This window comes from Haliotis asinina, chromosome 7, assembly GCF_037392515.1.
Source record: "Haliotis asinina isolate JCU_RB_2024 chromosome 7, JCU_Hal_asi_v2, whole genome shotgun sequence".
NCBI lineage: Eukaryota > Metazoa > Mollusca > Gastropoda > Lepetellida > Haliotidae > Haliotis > Haliotis asinina.
The window spans coordinates 8,020,597-8,040,525 of record NC_090286.1 but is presented as its reverse complement, the minus strand read 5'-3'; the positions used below and the strand labels follow the sequence as shown (position 1 = coordinate 8,040,525).

Here is a 19,929-nt window from a genome sequence, read left to right as displayed (position 1 = left end):
GTGACGTCACAGATTTAATTTCTCTTATAACTATGTTAGAAAGGAAGTTCTATCGCCTGTGAGTGTAGTTTGATCGGACATCTTGCGACGGCTGGTAATTTCAATCAAACTCAAAACAAAATTTAAAGCGAACGGGTCCAGAGGATATATCGTGATCGAATGTCGACGACATATACTGGATCAGTAATGGAACACAATCAACTAAGGAACAGAAGAAAAACACATGCACTTCAATATTCTTTATTGATATAGTTCCTTGCAAGGATAAGAAACAAAGTTGGTAATGAATTCAGGTTCTAAGACTCTAGTATCTCTAAAGATTTGATTCCAAGGGAAAGCATGGGAAGTGCGTGTCCCAAGACTAAACATCACAGATCTGCGATCGGCCCACAGTCACACTCTTTCTTTCCATCCATGCCAGCATATATCTAGCTACACGTGTAATAATAATAATATGTATGAACATTCACATCATCCATGTGTTGCAACCACTTTCACGAAGGATTAGAACTTGGCACAACACCTCTGGACAAGCCATGATCTACTGAAGATGAGGACCTCTTTCTCGACTATCTTTGAATTACAGGGGCGGATGGGGCGTTTTGAGAAGCGGGGTGAACTGTTCATTTTCACCGGTTTTCACGAAAATTCCAACAGTCATTTAATAAACGTTCAGGACAACATGTATTATATGTCAGTTCCATTTTAATACCCTCGTTTTCGAAAAGATTTTCTAAGAGTGCTTTACCGTCGCTTATTTCAAACGGAACTGAAAACAAAACAACGCTACCAATGAATCTCGAGTGTTTGGCCAAACGGAATGGAGATGTAATCCCAATGATGATACAGAATGGAAGGCTTCACGACCCGTCTTGTTTAACACTGACAAAGACCCGTTAGAAACGACATGTTGCCTCGGCCTCAGTAACGTCTCGCCTTTACACTGACAGTATGCGAGAGAGGATCCTACAGTTTGGAGTTGTGGAGGACTTGGTAAAGTAAAGTTGCACTTTGGCCTACCCCAAACTGAGAGTTTATTTTCTTCTCAATCTTTTGACGTGATTAGGGCCTAAATAAGAGAGCAAGACTGAGTTTTTCAAACTCAATCGGAAAATAGAAAGTCTAGATCCGCTTATAACATTCTATAACTTGCGACAGAACTGTCTTCAGCTCTGAAACATACGCTTGGTCGGTGATTGTTCATGTTCAAATATTAAAAATCAGATTTAAGAAAGAACTATAAATCTGCATCTTAATACATTTCAGCATTTGCTTTACTTTAACATTCAAGTTAGAAATAGGGAAGGTTTGAAATAAACAAAATCTATACGGCAAAGAAATAATGAATCAGAATAACTTCATGGCGAATAGTAAAGGCCGTCCTCATTTTTTAAAGTGAAAACTTAGTTTATACTTTGTGCTTCTTGTCATGCCAATCCTACTATGGAATATTCTATGGACATAAGCATGTCCAGTTTTGATGAGGAAAGAAATCAACATTGTTTCACTTGGCAAGTACATGAATAGTATTGTTGGAGTTATCTCCCTTCCCTCATCACGCAAGTCAAACCAAGTCCCTTAAATGTTTACACACATCTCACCATGATAAATTCGCCATGTGAAAAGTATAAACTGACATGATGAAATATTTGTAACCAATCACTCTACATAATATGAAAACATATTCCAATTCAAACAAAGATATACTACAGATACTCACAAAAAATAGCACTATACCTTAATCAAATGCATATACTTTGACAATAATAATGATGAAATATTACAGTTTGTCTGTAAACATATAATCAGGTTCCCCATGTAACAATAGGCAATTACATACCTAAATGAGAGGCTACTGACACACAAGAATATCTACATATCTGAAATCAGTAATCACAAATATAACATTTGTTACATTTGACCAGTATCTAAACTGGCATTGTGTAATTACTGGAAAAGTAGTCGGCAACATAGAAAGAATAGGTTTACATATGTGCTATTTCATATGAAGTCTTTTATCAATGTATGATTCCTTGGACCAGCTTCAAGAGTGAGTGAGTATGGTTTTACATCACTTTCAGCAACATTCCTGCACTTTCACTGCTTGGGACACAAAAAATGGGCTTGACACACTTTACCCATGTAGAGAATCAAACCCGGATCTTCCATGTGATGAGTGAATGCCTTACCCATTAGGCTAAACCACCCTCTGCCGTCATTCTAGAAGGTGGTCTGTCAAAGAAACGCATGCAACTTGATGGATAACAACTCCTTGTTTATTACACACAGTGATGTGTGTAGATGTAAGATTCTATACTGAAATGTGGCTCTGTGCAATAAACAAGAAATAGTTATCCATAAATTTGTTTTGCTTCTTTTAGAAATATAGATCCTTCTACAGAATATAGATGCTTCTTGTGAATAGGAGTATTGTTGTAGCCTTGTGGTTAAAGTGTTCACTTGTCATGCTGAAGACGAGTTCGATTCCCTTGGGTAGAAAGTGTGAAGCCTATTTCTGGTGTTCCCACCCTGATATTGGTGAAATACTGGAGCGTAAAATCACACTCACTCCACTTGTGAATCTCATCTGTTTCCACTTGTACATGTGTGGAAGATTGTATTTTAGAAAGATAAACACATAAACATCAAACCCTTCAAGATTTGGATGGATGAAATATAATAACTGATTACAGCTTAAGTTAATGAAAATATCTGTGATAGAAATCCCCACAAGCCATATCATCCCGGCCAAGCTGCCCAATAGTTAAGATAGTAGAGAGACTAGTGTAGGTTAACGGTGTGTTATAGTTAGGAGAAAGTAAGATTCTTTATGCCAGTCAAACAAATCATGTTACAGTAATGACAGGTGTAACTAAAATGTAAATTTCTATGGTTGCATATCCAACAGTGCAAGCTCTTAGTGGGCTTGATGTCAAGTCAAACACTTTTGGGACAAAAGTGAGATGTGAGACTTCAAAGAGCTTGATGATGAAGCAATGTCATAGTGAAGGGTTCCGCTATACTGAAACGATCACATAACCATGTTAGCTTATCCTAAAGCCCTGCATGTCATGTATGCCGTGCCCATGTCACATACTGTCTGTAGTGTGTAACAAGCAATCAAAGTAATGTAGCATAATGGACATAAAACTGCAATTCTAGCAATACACTGCTGCTGTAATAATTAATAATTCATACACATTCATATTCACATACATTCAAGCACAACAAAGGCAGTACCAAAGCCAGTACAAAGCCAATTATATCAAGGCACACTTATCTATCAGCTTGTATTTCTCTGAATGAAAGTTCTATAATAAAAACGAATGTATTTTCCTCAGAGTGATCTGATGCTAAGATCATCAGAAAACTGCATTAAACTGGTTCAATAGCTATGGAACATGACTATCGTTTTGTTAAATGATCAAAGCCATGACAACCACAGGCTTAAGCCCTCTTGTGGACTTGACAGTGTTGATCACACATCCCTGACAAAAACTCATGCAACCGACATAAAGACAAAAAAAAAAACATTTTGAAGATCAATTTGACTCAAGAATGAATCCAAAACAAACTGAAGTCCCGGAAAGAAAGTCCTTATTGCAGAAGCCATCACAACCTGAATAAATCACTTTAGAAAGATAAGGTACAATGCCCTCAAGCATTGATTCACCAATTATAGAATTATTGACGAATTAAAGTCTGAAGATCCACCATTTTCCTGACTGAAGATGTATTTTAACAGCTGGCTCATTTCTAAGTATTACAATTAGAATTAATATATCCTCATTAGAATGATCTGAATATGAAGACAACAAGATGGTTATGGAGAAATAACCTGAATCCAATAACCATGAAAGACTGTCATGAACATTACAATTAGAAATAATACATTTGTATATACTATCGACAAAAAATAAGGTAACTGAGAAATTAAATGCAGCAACCACTGAGGTGAAACAGTGTAGAGTTCCACCCCAACGCAGCACCCAGTGACATTGAAATTCCACATTGACACCACGACATGATTGTCTCATTACATTAATGGCCCTATGCAATACCTTCAAATCACCACCTGCCATGAAAAAATGAATTCCGCACACTCACTAGGTGACGAATTTCACACTCAACCATTAAAAAACGTCGCTATCAAGCCTGTCTGAAAGCAAGATTGCCTTTCAAGGGTGTTACCCTTCCAGCTCACCACAGATTCCTCAGACTGGCATGGGCTAGGCAGCAACATGGACATTGCATCATTGGCGTTATACCATATTCTCAGATGAGTCAAGGTTTTGCCTTAGACTCACAGATGGCAGAAAACGTTGGTACTGTAGCGGTGAGCGTTATGCCAGAGTGGCAATTATTGACCATAATCGATATGGGGGTGGTAGTGTCATGTTGTGGGGTGGGGTTACACATTACAGGTGATCAGATCTAGTCCTCGTTAATGGCTCCTTGACTAGTCAGCAATCTCGTGACGAAATTTTACGTCTTGTCATTGCTCCAATGGCTACAATCATTGGCAGGAATTTTGAATTCTAAGATGATAATGCCATACCACATGGGGCCCAAATTGTCACAGCTTATCTCCGACGAGAGGGCATGCAGACATTGGACTAGCCCTCTAATTCCCCAGACCTGTCCCCAAAAGAACATCTATGGAACATTCTATGTTACAGGGTGTACGCCAGGGACCCTGCACCGGTCAACCTGGCCCAGCTTGGTGCAGCTCTTCAGGAGAAATGGCGGGCAATAGAACGTGAAACCATCCAGAAATTAATGAACAGTATGCCGTTAGGGTGTCGTGACACACCAGATATTGAACTTCACACCCAAATTTGATTTAGGGGACATTCAGAGCAATTTCACATTCACTGGCAGTTCATCAGTTCCCTTATTTTGTGTTGGTAGTATATTTTGTTACAATGAACTCAAGGAAAGGATAGCAAGATGGTTATATGGAGAAACAATCTGAAACTGTTATTCAGGGAAACTCTTTTTCCGAACTCAGTGCTGAACATTACACTTAGAAATAACACATTATTATTACAATGAAACTCAGTGAAGGGAAAAGTCATATGGTTATAAATATTACACATGAAAAAGAAACCTGGACCTCGTTAATCTAGAAACCGCTTATTCCAATCTTAATCCTGACATTTCCATAAAAAACACACATATGTTCTCAGTACATTGAACGCAATGAGAAGAACAAGAAGACGTTATAAGATATATGAAAAATCAATCTGAACCCACTAGTCAGGAAACTCCTTTTTCCAATTTAAGTGCTGAACATTTCCATTAAAAAATAATATATTCTTAAAATAATGAACTCAGTGAAAGAAGGCAAGATGGTTAAACAGACACAATCTGAAAATAATAATCTGGAAACTCCTTTTACCAATATCTGTGCAAAACATTCCCAGTAGAAAATAATAAGTGCTCAATAAAACGTAATGAATGAAATGAAAAAATAGTAACTTAGAGGGGAAAACAATCCGACCTCATTAATCTGGAAAACCACTATTCCAAGGTATTTCCTGTTAGAAAAGTCAGTATGTAGAAAATACACAAGACTACCCAGCAATGATTCCTTAATCCAAGACACTGGATTAGTGTGAGTGAGTTAGAATTTTCCATCGCATCTGCAGAATTGGAGGCATATCGTAATACTGCATGGATCAATGGGCTGTAAGTATTAAAGGTTCAAACCAAAAGAATCCCAAAGTCTTGTGATAGATTATCCTCACTGACAGCAAGAAGTAGTGAGAGAGTTGAGTTAAATGTCACGTACGACTTTCCACTTATTTCACTGGGTGCCAAGATAATATTGAAGGACAGGCCAAAGCGATGGAGAGATGGAACAAGTGATTAACGAATCAAGAATTAACCATGCAAAACCCACATGTACAGATATGGTTATAGAAACAATCGGGCAAACTGGTTTGAATCCATAATTATTGTTTCCTGGTACACCTAAGGGATGCAACTTTGCACTGTACTATTCATGACTGGGCCACCTGTGCCCTCTGATGAAGAAATGAAACCTGCTTCAAGACTGGCAAGATGTATGCAATAAACATCAGCAGGGGTGACCAGCAAGAGAACTCGTGGACACGAGCCATCATGCTTACATTAGCAATGGCTTGGAAGAAAATGTACAAGAATTACACACGTACCTAACACTCATCGTCATTACAGATTACAATGATTCAGGAATAAACTTGGTTTACCAAGCAGATGCACCAAACATATATTGAGGTTGTTAAATCACAGCAGTGTACTGTCCAGCTTTCCTAGATAAATATTAGTGACCAGATGTGACAGCGGAAGCTGAGCAGTACACAGCTGTGATCCATCCAAGAGAGTCAATTCTCTGAGCAGGGTAGTCTCCCTTGTTCATACTAGAAACAGATCAATATTGGTTCAAGTCCAAGTTCCTGTAATTATGTTTCTAAGTTTATCAGCGGCACACCCGTGGTTTCCCAAAACAAAATGGCAAACATGTAAGAACTGCATTACGACAGGCTTTGCCCTTATGTCAAGCTACCATGCCCTATCATTATTTAAATACTGTTTAATGTGGTTTCAAATGAATCTCACTCTCTCGGTCAAAGCTATATAATTCTTTGATATTTACCATGCTGTCGATACCCAGGTATGGTGTTACAGAACTAAGGTTTATATTCAGAGTGAATTTGGGACTGGAGCTCAAGATCCTGTCACGTTCAAGGAACATAACTCTGACTGAAGAGCATGAGCAGTCAGCTGTTAAGAAGTTGCTGAGGCAGTACAAGATGGTGCTATTGTTTTAATAGACAAGTAGTTGGTGATGTTGTTGTTGATGGAGTAGGAGCTGATGTTGTTGATGGAGTGGGAGCTGGTGATGTGTTCGATGCAGTAGTTAGCGCTGTTGCTGTTGATGCAGCAGTTGCTGTTGAAGTAGTAGTTGGTGCTGATGCTGATGCTGTGGATTCTGCAGAAATTGTTACGTTGTTGTTGGTGCTGATGCAATAGCAGTTGGTGGTGTAGCTGTTAATTCAGATGATGCCATAACTGCCATTCCAGACAAGATATATTTAGATAATATATATACTAAAATGCCCACCACTAAAGAACTGGCATCAGAACAGGACAACCCTAAACAAAGACAAGAAAGCTTCATGTACACTTAACACATTAACCTTGTCCTAAGTTTGAATCTCATACAAATATTTACACATATACATACATATCAGTTAATGCCTAAAAGTAACTGAGCCTTATGGTTTCAAACATACATGCCAGCCCATCAAAACATATAATCACATTACAATCAGACCTTTCTGTATCCAAGGAAGATCTGATCTGAACGTGTCTGTCAAATGCTACAGAACATTATTATTATTAGAAGTAGTGTTAATCACATGACCTCTGTCACACAAACGCAAAAGGAATGTTAGTCATTCCCTGATGGCACTAGCATGTCTTTGAGCCACTAAACAGTGTGAAAATCATTCAGGCAGTGCTCCTTAACAAAATCCAGTCATTATGTTCAAGACTAATTCAATCAAGACAAACAGGACAGCTTTTTCACAAAGTAAAAGACAAAAAGCACCAGATTTGATCAAGTTGTAAGCTAAAGTTTTAGCCATACAAACCCTGAATAATATGAAGGGAGGTCAAAAAGTTTGTAGAACTTACTACCAAAAGTTGTTAAACGGCAAAGCCACTAGTAACGCTATCATATGAATGATCAATGTATGTAACAGATGCTAAAAGTAGCATTGCTGTTTCACAACATTAGATAGTGAGTTCTAAGAACTCTTTGACTTCCCCTTGTAAAGGGTACATGATTGTACAAGTAAATGAGAGTATTTAAGTAAACATCTGTCAAGTCATATTCTGGCTCCAACACTACTGAAATCATGATAAAACTAGGGTGAATCGGAAAACAGCAGCATTAGAGAATCCATGGTATTTTGTTTTCGGTTCGTTATACTGTAATAAAATCCAAAACTATGGTATTTTTGGTTTTCATACCATCATATTTATCTAGTCATAAGTTACAGTTTTGTTCACTCAAATAAACAAAGATTATTTTTTTTCCATTTTAAACAATGTAGAGTTTGGCTGTTGTCAGTTTTCTGCATTATGATTCCATCTGAAACACTGAAACGGACCAATCCGCAGACCACAATACCGTCATAAAAGCCTAAGTGACATCAGCAAAACATGAAATATGAGTTGGTCTATTCAGAAGCTACCAGTATATATTATGATCTCTCTTGGTATGTACGTTTGGTATCGGAGAAGACTCATATGTGATGCAGGTCTTTGATGTTAAAGAGTTACAATGAAACAATGACATACCAAGAAACAGAACAAAGCAAATCTGGGTTTCAAACCTCTGATCAAAGGTTTTTGTGCTTAAAGAAGCAGCAGAAAATTTGCAACACGTAAACAACTCATAACTCATAAAAACATGAAACATGCCTAAATTTCACTTTTAAAACTATGTGTCTATGTAAGAATTCCCTTTATCAAAGTTCTCATCTCTTTAACAAATGGTTAATTTGGTTGACTGATAAAACTGACAAAACAGTGAATAAATATGGTTTTATGGAATTTTTTTGCAATGTTCCAGCAATATCACGGTGGCGGACAACAGAAATGTGCTTCACACACTGTACCCATGTCAGGAATCGAACCCAGGCCTTCGGTGTGACGAGCAAATGCTTTTACCACTAAGCCAGCCGACCGCCCAGACTAGTAAAAGAAACAAGTAAAGAAGGAGCAAAATAATTGCCTTGATAAATTAGGAAGAAAATAAACCCTTTATTTGTAGAAAACAGTAAAGAATTTGTATGCACAAAAATCTATATCAATAAAACCAAAACAATCAATGAGCTTTCAGTTCATGCTGAAATGCCATGCCAAGTTGAAACATTTTTGTTTTACATCCAATATTCCGGCCCTAATCTTGAAACATTTCAGCTCTAATCTGTGAAAATTTTGGTTTTTTTATTGTCCACCTCAAAGGCAAACCAAAAATCAATTCTAGAATACTGAGAATCTTCAGATTATTTAAGTTTGATTCAATATTTGAAGTATGGCATTACATTGTACTCTACATTGTATTCCACTGTATACAACATTGTACTCACTTGCCTAAACATGGTGAGTCTGGAGGTAGCAGAAATTGAAAATACAATATTATGTCATCATCTGGCATAAACATGGCTGCAGTTTGGAAAACCAAACTAACCTGAGAGTTTCAGAGGCTTACTCTATTTGCACGCTTATTGTTGTTGAATGTTTGCTGAAAGTTAGACCACAGTTTGAGTAGCTGAACTATATGAAGGAAACAGACGAGGTAAATTTGTCTCACACAATGGCTTCCACTTTTGATATCATGTTCTTGCTTACATTCCTCATGGAATATTCTTGTTCTATTTTCAAGATGACCTCAAAATACGTAGCTTATTTAACACAATACATCTCACTTCAGGTTTTCCTCTGAACGCTTGGCTAATTTCTACACTAAACAAGAAGCAGCCATCTTGATTTGAAAAGCTGAACAAGAAAATTCATCCGTGCTTTCACCAAAGAATATACAATCTATTATATGATCTTTGCTTTCACATGGCAAAGATGATCTCTGCTTTCACATGGCAAAGATGATCTCTGCTTTCACATGGCAAAGATGATCTCTGCTTTCACATGATAAAGATGATATCATGATGATTCTCATCTAACAATCAACCTGAAGCACGAGGATTACTATAACTATTCCATTTTGCTACTGATTTTTCTCACCAGAAGCATTTTTTTACAAACACAACAAAAATGGCTGACAAAAATGTGTGGAGGCCAAAACTGTCTGGGTAAATGTGCATTTGGCTCTGCAAATAGAAATTGTGATCTAAAACATACAATCAGAAAGATCTAATCATTGATATTCTTCCTGCTGACTAGCATCTCCCGTCCCCAACCTCCACCATCCCCACCCCCACACCCCACCACCTCCAAAAAGAAGAATACTCATTCTGTTTCTTACCACTATATATATTTTTGTGTCCAAATAAATTTCCCACTGTAGTTTAGTTTGAAGCCTTACATTAGCAGCAGACAGTTTGAAGGTGGCATAGCCAGGACATATTCTGGAGTATTGGATGTTTTAGGGAATAGGACACAGGACAGCTTCAGATGAAACCAATGTTAGTAAACAAATGATCTCCTGGAGAGAGACGGAGTGAAGCGAGCTTCAATGCCCAATCACAATGAAGCAAAGCATAGATTTTTTTTTTTCAGAAGTCTGGTTGCTTTAAGTGTGTTGGCTTTATTGGTTCTTCAGCATGTCAGCTTACTAAAATAAGTTTGCTTCATTGGTTCTTGAAGCCAGTCAAATGTCAGCTTGATAAAATAAGTTGGCTTTAATAGTTCTTCAACCAATCAGATGCCACCTTACAAAATAAGTTGGGTTTTATTAAAGCCTAAATGAAAATCACAAACAAAACCAAACCTTGGAAATACACTCCTTCAAGTGTACATTCCATACTGTCTCAAAATAACAGGATGCCAAAATGTTTCCACTATACAAATTCATTATTTTTGTTGTTGTTGGAACTCCAAGCTTGTTTTCTATTCCAGACACAGAAATCAATAATGCATGTCTGAATAATTTAACATTCATAAAAACAACTGAAAAGCAGAAGCTACGACTGAGCATTTGGGATGTTCACCTGGTGTAATCTATGAGGTCTGACCTTGAAAAAGATAAGACTGACGAACTAAGTTTGGTTTTACACCGCTTTTAGCAATATTCCAGCAACATCAGGGCAGGGAACACCAGAAATGGGCTTCACATAATGTACCCATGTTGAAATTCGAACCTGGGTCTTCAGTGTGATGAGCCAGTGCTTAAACCACTTGGCTACCCAACAGCCCCTTGAAAATGATAAGAACGTTAATGGAGCATTAGATGTTATTGAGAAAGGATTGATCAAACCAGCCATCAGAAGGCAGAAGCTCTTTCTGCTTCAACAAAGGCAAACAATAAACAATACTATGTGAAGTATAACAATTATCTCATCAAAACCTTTAAAAGACACTTTACTAACAACAACAACATTGTTCTTTCATCCAATACTCACAAGACGTGCCAAATTTATGAAATATTTCACCAGTGTGTGTTTAACCTTTTTTGTGTGCATTTTATAAATGTCATAAGATTTTGCTTCTGGTTTCAATCTGTGAATCATTATCAAATATGTAGGTCAGAGGAAATGAACATGAAAGCAACGTATTTCTCAGAGGGCGATTATGGCTATTTATTTCATTGCAACAGTGGCCCAAACTATATCACCTTGGTTCAGCGATAGTTATCAACTAGCATTGTGACTGCATCAAACAAACTTAATGGCTTCAGAATCATATTAATCAGTATAAATTAATTCAGTACTACCAACAACGATAAAGTTGGCCATTTTCCACTTTGACCCAGTCAAAGAGAAACAAGAACTGCTTAATACTATAAAGATACCGACATACACAAAAGTACTCGCCTTTATTGTCAAAGGGAAGTAATTCTAATATGGAGTAGTACTCCTTGCTAACCTACACACAGCCAGACTTGAAATCTGCATAATTTGTGTGACATTAATAACTAAATGCAACGACTGACACAGTCAACTGTCATGTTTCCTATTGACAATTGTATCCATATTCATTTCGGTATAATGCAAACATACTGTAAACAAATGCAGTACATCAATAGTTCAATACATATATACACTCCAAGCATCTATACCTGAATATTTGCAGCTTGTTTGATTTAAAAAACGAAATTCTAAATAGTATGATCAGACGAATAACTATTTATTACTATTTGAAAGCTGCTGTGAAAACCATACCACTCAAAACATATTAAAACACATTTGTTCATTGGTCAGGATGGTGTACACATTTCCAACTCACATACATAAATCAACCTTCGTTTGGTGCAAGAAAATCAATAACAGAAACCCTGGGTTTCTTTCTCCAATAGTGCCAACAACATTATCTCCCTTGACAGATTACAGAGTTATCTCCCTTCACAATACATACCAGCACTATACCTAAGGTACGCATTTGAACAGTGATTAGAAAACCTTTGTCATCTCGAAATAGCTCATAATTACAAATCAGCGATGTGATGGTAAGACTTGTGTTCAAAGTATGAAAACATCGAAAAAATATGAAATTTGTTCTTCAGAACCCGTGCCTGCAGACTGGAACAATGTGTTCAGATATGAGGCAATAAATAGAGAGTGTAAGACTGAAGCAAGTGTTGATAACGGGAGACCCCAGCCTGCTGATATGTCTAGCGAGCCAGGAGGAGGCGGTGTTGCCCACAGATTGCTTGCCAGGCCCACATGTTGTACCACTAAACAAGAGACACTGCCACGATGTTGTGTCATACAGAGTCATCTGTAACAGAAACACACGCTATGTTGCACAGTGAGTCAGTGAACTGGGCGAGTGAGTGAGTATTGTTTTATTTTGCAGTGTTCCTCCAATATCAAGGTGGGGGACACCAGAAATGGACTTAACAAATTATACCCATGTGGGGAACTGAACCAGGGTCAACATGAACTGTGTGTAGAAACTGTTATGAAAGACAAGTAATGGACTTCACACATTGTACCCATGTGTGGAACTGAACCCGTGTCTAAATGATCTGTTTATGACACTGGCTGAACAGTACTCAAATGACATCATGGGCAGTCAACTTGACATGAGAGTAAGTGTGATGTTTCGCCGCTTTTCAGCAATATTCCAGCAATGCAATGGTGGGAGACACCAGAGATGGTTTTGCACATCATATGCAACAAACATCAGCACATGACGGTGGTGATCAAATCCACTCAACCTCTGTACCTTGCGTTTTGCGCATAATTTGTCCTTAGCACCACTGAATGTCCTTTGGATGGATATAAAATGTATTATACATGTATAAACTGGGCCATTCACTCTCTGTTTTTCCCAAAATGATAAACGTGTCTTACCATGATACCACCATCTTGTTTTCTTTGGGTTTTTGCTGCATGTTTTCACATATATTGCGTTATCTGGGGGCCTCTTCTGAAAGAAGAAAAATATTCACATCCTTTAGTAACACGGCATAAAATTATTACATTACATGTTAAAATGTTCATCTATGAAAACAGGTTGATGCAAGATAAAACAACCCTTCAGAATTTAGTGGGACCCCATTGGAACTAGTTTTGTGATACTATTGAGAACATGTTCTCTGAGATGTAACATTAGTGAAATTCCCTGAGAACACATTGCTGTGAGACATGACATTGCTGAGATTCAATGAGAACATGTTTTATGAAACATAACAGTTGTTGCGCAAAGTGAGATTATTTGAGAACATGTTGCCAAGAGACAAGATGTTGCAGAGATTTGATGAGAATATGTTTTATGAAACGTAATGGCTGTTGCGTAAAGTGAGATTGCTTGAGAACATGTTGCTATGAGCAGCATGCGAAACAGTTTCCAAATTTTGTTAACCAAGCTGACATGCTGGGCCTGAAAGTGACTTGCCCACAAAATAATTCACTAGTCTGAAATATGATAGAAGACAAGTTTTATCATTAAGCTCTTAATACAATGAACATATCTATCAGGTCATAATCTTGCATGACTTAAAAGTGTGTTGAAATTCTTCAAAGGCATTTACAAGTTGGTAAGGTAATACAAGACACATCGTCAACTATCCAAACCACTCCATCAACTGGAAAACCACCGAGATCCTGGCTTCCAACATCAATGATTGGCGGAGAAGGAAGCTTTGGGAAGCAATCAACATCAGATGATTTGAACCTCAGATCAACAGAGATCAAGGCATGTACCTACCCTCTGCCTGGTGTGTCAACAAGGACTCATAGTGTAACAACCATGTACTGTTAAAACATTTCTCCTTTTCACCTCTCCTCTGTGATTGTACATCACATAATTACATTTATATGCTTGTATATACATATTACCTCTCTGGCTTCATGTATACCTATATATATTCTGCAATGTTACCTATGCTCATTATCCACCTGACAAAGGGGCAAGAATTAGCCTTGAAACGTCGTGTTAAAAGAATTAAAGAAGTTGTCATCCATAATAGTGTCTTGTATTAAAAGTGTGTTATTAAACAAGTCGCAGAGAGTGATACATACTTACAAAACGACCCCATGAAAATTCACTAGCAAGTCAGGCTAGTTACTGTGGATATTTACTGGCCCAACTGGATTTCTAGAAGCCACGGGCCAGTCAGCTAGTGACCATTTCACACACTGTCTGTGATACATGTAGTAATGTATACTTGTTTTACCACTAAACTCAGAAAATATCCCAGCTATGTCACTATAGTCTGTAAACAATTGAATACGGGCCAGAAAATCCACTGATTGATATTTTGAGCACTGATAAACACCACCAGTTGACTGACCTTTTCTTTACAGCTGGACAACATACTGACGACACTGAGACACACCGCCTGTACCGACAGTGCTGGTGACCAGTCCTCCGTCAGGATAGACAGACATATATGGCCATTACTATATACATGTGGATGAACAGGGATGTTGGACCCGATAAATGTCACCTGCAAATAAAGACTTTACATACATCACTGACACCCATAAAAGGTTTGTGAATTTCTTCAACCTTCACTCACAGCATTTCTGGAACCACCTCCATGGTGTAGTGGTTAGAGTGTCTGCCTAGAGAGAGGAAGGTTTCGGATTTCGATCCTGTGTCAGACCTCAGATGTTAAAATATGGTACTTGTTGGTCCCTTCCTGGTGCTCGGCATAAGGACTATTCGACTTGGAGTCAGTATACTGTGTCTGAGTGGAGTATTCATGCTTAACTGTGGCATGGTATCTCAGTGGGTCGGCACCACAACACCAGTCTAAGTCTGGGTTAGTAGAAGCAGAGAGACATACACAAGCATGCACGTCGTCATGTGAGTGAAATATTCTTAAGTGCAACATTAAACCCCATTTCACCTCACCTCACCTCACCTCACCTCACCTCACCTCACCTCACCTCACCTCACAGTATTGCCGATGTGACGTTAAATATTAACTCACTCACTCACTCACTCACAGTATTTCAGATATATAAGGCTACATAAAAAAGTGAAATGTTTCTCGGGCAGCGGCATGTCACTTTCATTTGTGCGCATAAAACTGTTTTATTGCCATTTGAAAAAATAATTTTGACCTGATCATCAGTTTGCCTGTTATAAGAATGAGTGTTTGTAAGAACGAGTGTGACTGAATTTACAACTCATTCACACGCATTTAACTTCCCAAACTGTTTTTCTGAGATAGTAAAAATTAAAAATGTGTTCCTCCAGTGTCACATTTTTTCCATCAAACACTAAAAAAACAAGTCCTACTGCCCTTGAAACTTTAAGAAAATGTGCCTGAAAAACACTTAATTTTTATGCAGCCTTACAGCTTGTAAGTTAAGTGAGGACAGAATGCTCCAAGTGATTCTGTTTTTTAACATCTTACAAAAAGCATTGGTCCTGGTAAGCCTAGAAACTACAGGCCAATACTGAAAATCCAATAGATGATGATTGTGTCTTCTCAGGACTTACAAAAGTACTCTACAAGTTAATCAATAGGCTGCAAACTTCAATGCTATTGATCATACAAGGTACATAGCAAGGAATGTAATGAAGCATGTGATTGCAGCTCTCAAGAAAATAACACATTGGGTGTGCTTAAAAAAATCCAATCCAGCCTTCAATCCCCCAGTTCTTGCCACAGTAAAGTTATTGCTGGACTAAACTTTTTCACAGTAAATGACTGCTACTATGCCTACATATAAGATGGTATTAAAATCCCACTTTACAAAGCCTAACAGTTTAATTTATTGAGAATAACCTTAATTAACTTACCTGGGGTGAGTCAAAGGGGTACCTTGAGCCAAACTTGAAATGAAGCTGGAAGTTCTCGCCTTCATAGAGAGATTCAGGAGCACCATTGATGTAGACAATCCACCTGTATGTGGTCAACGTGAACATCAGCGAAAAGGAAGTCATCAGGATGGATGTCAAAAGTATGCATGTCAATAACACGGACATTAAGACCATGTACGCCTGAAGTAGGTACTTCAGTGACAGACATCACAAACAATAACATTTATGAGTCACTAAGTGAGTTTAGATATGTAAAGGATGTAAAAACCCTCAAGGGCCCAATCAATATTCCCAAAGGATTTCAGAATGATACATAGACTACATATGAATTCACTACTTGAGTGAGTGTGCGAGTTGGGTTTTAAGCCACTTTTAGCATTATTCCAGCAATATCCCGGCAGGGGACACCAAACAAGGCTTCACACGTTGTACCAATGTGCGGTATCTGACCAGGTCTTTGGCGTGAGAAGTGAACATTGAAACCACTATGCGGCTCCATCAATCTGTGCCAAGATGAATGCCATCAACATAGATGTGAACATTGTGGATGATGTCAATATTACGCATATCAGCAAGTTGTATGTCAACAAAATGAATGCAAACATAAACATAAACTTCAGAAACAGGACATCAGTATGTAGATGACTGTAAAATCACCAACACGGATATCAACATAAAATGCAGGGGTTAAAAAATCCCATTGCCCAACGCAGAAGACAAGTCAGTTTTCATTTCGGGCAATCAGGTAATGGTATCTTTCTTTCCTTAGACTATTAGTTAATTTCCACTGATGGTTTCAGACTGCAAATAAACTTGGATTTCATTTCATATCTGCTCAAAATGTAGCCATTAAATTTCACAACGATAGTAAAATAGAGTGATCTTTCTTTGCTATTTATCACTTTTCAATAAATAGTCCAGTAAAAATTGACGGCAAATACCATGTTGATTTATTCTTTCATCATTACATCATCATAATTATGTCAAAAAATCAGGGCAAGTGGAAATTTAGTCAGGACAAGTTACTTTCTTAAAGTCACTTGCCCTGTGGGGAACAGCTTTGAAAAAAAAAACCCGCTGAAAATGGACACCTGTAAAAGTAACATCAACAACAGACACAAAAGACAGATTCTAATCAGTTTTTCCCCATGTCCAAAGGTTTAGTGTGATTATTGTTTAGCACTGCACTCAGCAATATTCCAGCTATAATGAAGGGGTCTATAACTAATACATCCTGGACAACACAATCTAGTGATCAACAGCATGAGCATTGATCTACACAATTGTCATACCAAAACATGTGTCAACCAAGTCCACCCAATGGGTAACTGATGACAAATTCTAACCTAGATCTTCCTGCCTGGTAGATGACATCCACCACCCCTTCAAGGCCAAAGGCAAGTGCATATTAGTGCTGGGAACTGGTTAAAATCTTATGATTGATGATTGGTTGATTACAACCGATCAATCATCGAAAATAATAGGTTGGTGTCATGTTTGTTAATGCACAAAAAATAAAGAAAAACACAACAGGTGATTATCAAATGTCCAAGGTCGATAAATCATTGGATCAACCAAACTGAAGTCAGTAACTATTTTATTAAAATTATTATATGACAGAAGTACTGACACAGTCATGAATCTTTGTGGTGTTGTGTGGTCTGCCATTTTGATACAGGTAGGATATAACTCTAAACCAACATAAACTCAGGGACGAAGCGATGCCTATTGCTTCTTTATCTAACATAAGGCACACATTGTGACACAATGTGGTGTTCCCAGCTGGCATAGTCCAGATCTATTTTTAGATGTGGGAGGCACTTGGATTGTTATGTAACATCTTGCAATGTACTGAGGTTGACATTGCTTAGCGTCAAAGCTGTCATGCGACCAAGTGGACCAATTTGAAAGGCAGAAAAATATCAGTCATATAAGAAGACATATAATTCACCTCATGAACAGTGACACAGAACTAGGAAAGATAGGAATGATACTAACTCTGATAGGTTCTTCTGGATGCTGTCCGTGTCCACATTCACCCCGACAGGCGGGTCCTTGAGGAGCGCCTGCAGCTCCTTCTGTAGCCGCTTCTACAAGACACCGAAATACAACTGTACAACTGCTGTCTGGTGAGATGACTGTACAGCTACTGCCTCTTAATACAACTGTACAACTGGAGGTTATCACTGCAACTGTACAACTGGGACTGTCAGTACAACTGTACAACAACTGCCTCATCATATGATTGTACAACTGGAACCTATCATTGCAACTGCAGATCCATGGCCTGTTAATACGGTTGTAAAACTGGGACAGTACAACCAGGACCTGTTAAAACAACTGATCAAATGGGGCCTATTATTGCAATTGTACAACTGGGGCTGTCAAAACAACTGTACAACCAGGGCTTGTTAACATGACTGTACAACTGGGACTGTCAGTTCATCTGTAAAACTAAGCCTGACAGTATAACTGTATAACTTGGATTCTCAGTACAACAGTACAATTTACAAATGTGGCTATCAATACATCTGCACAGCCAAGCGCAGTTGATACAACTGTGAAACTTGGGCATGCTTGTTACAACTGGAGAACTGAGCTTGACAGTATAACTGTACACCTGGGACCTGTCAGCATAACTGTAGAGCTGGAGACTGTAACAAAAAAGTACAATTGGAGACTGACAGTACAACTTTACTACTGAGAATCCTTTTCACAGATCTAGAATAGGTAGCTCTTATTTACAAGCGTATACTTGGAGCCTGTTATTAAACTGTAGAAATGTCCTGTTTAAACTACTATAGATCCTGAAATTTCCATAAAATTACAGAAACAGAGCAGCCTACAACTGCAAACCTGGGTCACAATATCCAACTGAACAAGAAAGGACAGGTAGTATTGTTCTAAAGGCCACTTAAAGACTTCAGCTGGGTGCCTATCATTTTGTTATTTACAAAGATATGAAACACACAACAGGCTGACAAACATGATTCCTGTTTGAATACAAAATAATACAACAGATTAGGGGCTTCAAAATTCATGTTCCATGATTTCCATATATTTTCACTGATTTCAGACATGAGAAAAAACAACTGAAAATTTAGCCGGGGGTTGTAGGGGCCTTTTATTGTAAATTTATATGTAAAATACCTAAAATCTGTTCAAAATGAAAAACAAAATCACAGAAATCACAGTGATCCAATCAAAAATTCTAACATATGTGTTTTGGATTTTTTTGCATATTATTATGATTAAAGATACACTATACATGATATATTTTTTAACACTAGCTCAAACACTCCATATGATTTAGTAACAGGTTTACTGAATTACTCTATTCTGGGGTGATACTGCAATCTGTTACTGATCAGTGATAGTCAAGTGTATCCATGGACATTTGCATCTGGAGAAGTAGAATCTGATGGAAATACCAAAGCTTTGGAATAACTTCAATACAAATTAGTATTCTTCCTTAAAACCGCTATATTATAGGAGTCGTATCATGCTCATGCAACACACGGAACTAGTTTGGACATTTAATATTTCGACATTAACATGATTATTGTTTGTACATCCTGTTTTGAGCTGACATTTTGAACTGTTATTACTGAATTTCTGAGTCTAAAAGAGACACACGATTTATGAATTATTTCCTGGTTTCAGTGTGTATTTTAACTCAAAATTGTGCAAAATTTTCTCCTTCCAAAACAAAACATTGGCTCATGGTCATGTTCATGCCTGCCGTCATTATCTTGTTTTTCAATGTATTCAAGAATACCACACATGTCAATAGTTGAGAAATGGCAATAAACAGATGAAGAAGTCTACGCCTAGCTGAAAAATAGCACAGGGTCTTTATAAGCATAATCATATGAGGATGATGAATGCAAAAATACGGGAAGTTCTACCTCCATTGAAGCCATGTCTGACGTTTGTTGTTATTTAGTTTCGTATAATATGGATTATCTCCAGCAA

General features: G+C 37.8%; 3 protein-coding genes across 3 annotated transcripts in view; 1 reads left to right on the top strand and 2 right to left on the bottom strand.

The window, feature by feature from the left end:
* LOC137291831 (very long chain fatty acid elongase 4-like) overlaps window positions 1-19,929 on the top strand; it is a 139,706-nt gene that overhangs the window by 17,752 nt on the left and 102,025 nt on the right. The gene's annotated exons all lie outside the window — the stretch shown is intronic.
* Window positions 1-19,929, bottom strand: part of LOC137291830 (transmembrane protein 53-like) — a 163,325-nt gene that overhangs the window by 76,620 nt on the left and 66,776 nt on the right. The gene's annotated exons all lie outside the window — the stretch shown is intronic.
* LOC137291022 (ubiquitin-conjugating enzyme E2 W-like) lies at window positions 10,450-19,892 on the bottom strand. Its single transcript, XM_067822267.1, has 6 exons — window positions 19,863-19,892; window positions 17,953-18,044; window positions 15,934-16,036; window positions 14,471-14,626; window positions 13,029-13,104; window positions 10,450-12,450 (listed from the first exon to the last, which is right to left on the bottom strand). Exons 1-6 carry the CDS (start codon window positions 19,875-19,877, stop codon window positions 12,437-12,439), a joined length of 456 nt encoding a protein of 151 aa, XP_067678368.1. The 5' UTR covers window positions 19,878-19,892; the 3' UTR covers window positions 10,450-12,436.

Excerpts from the sequence above, each read along its gene's own strand:
- LOC137291022 (XM_067822267.1), bottom strand. Across the intron at positions 14,627-15,933 it reads ACCCCTTTGACTCACCCCAG|GTGACATTTATCGGGTCCAA; the intron begins GTAAGTTAATTA and ends CTTTATTTGCAG. Across the intron at positions 13,105-14,470 it reads TGTCCAGCTGTAAAGAAAAG|AAGAGGCCCCCAGATAACGC; the intron begins GTCAGTCAACTG and ends TTCTTCTTTCAG.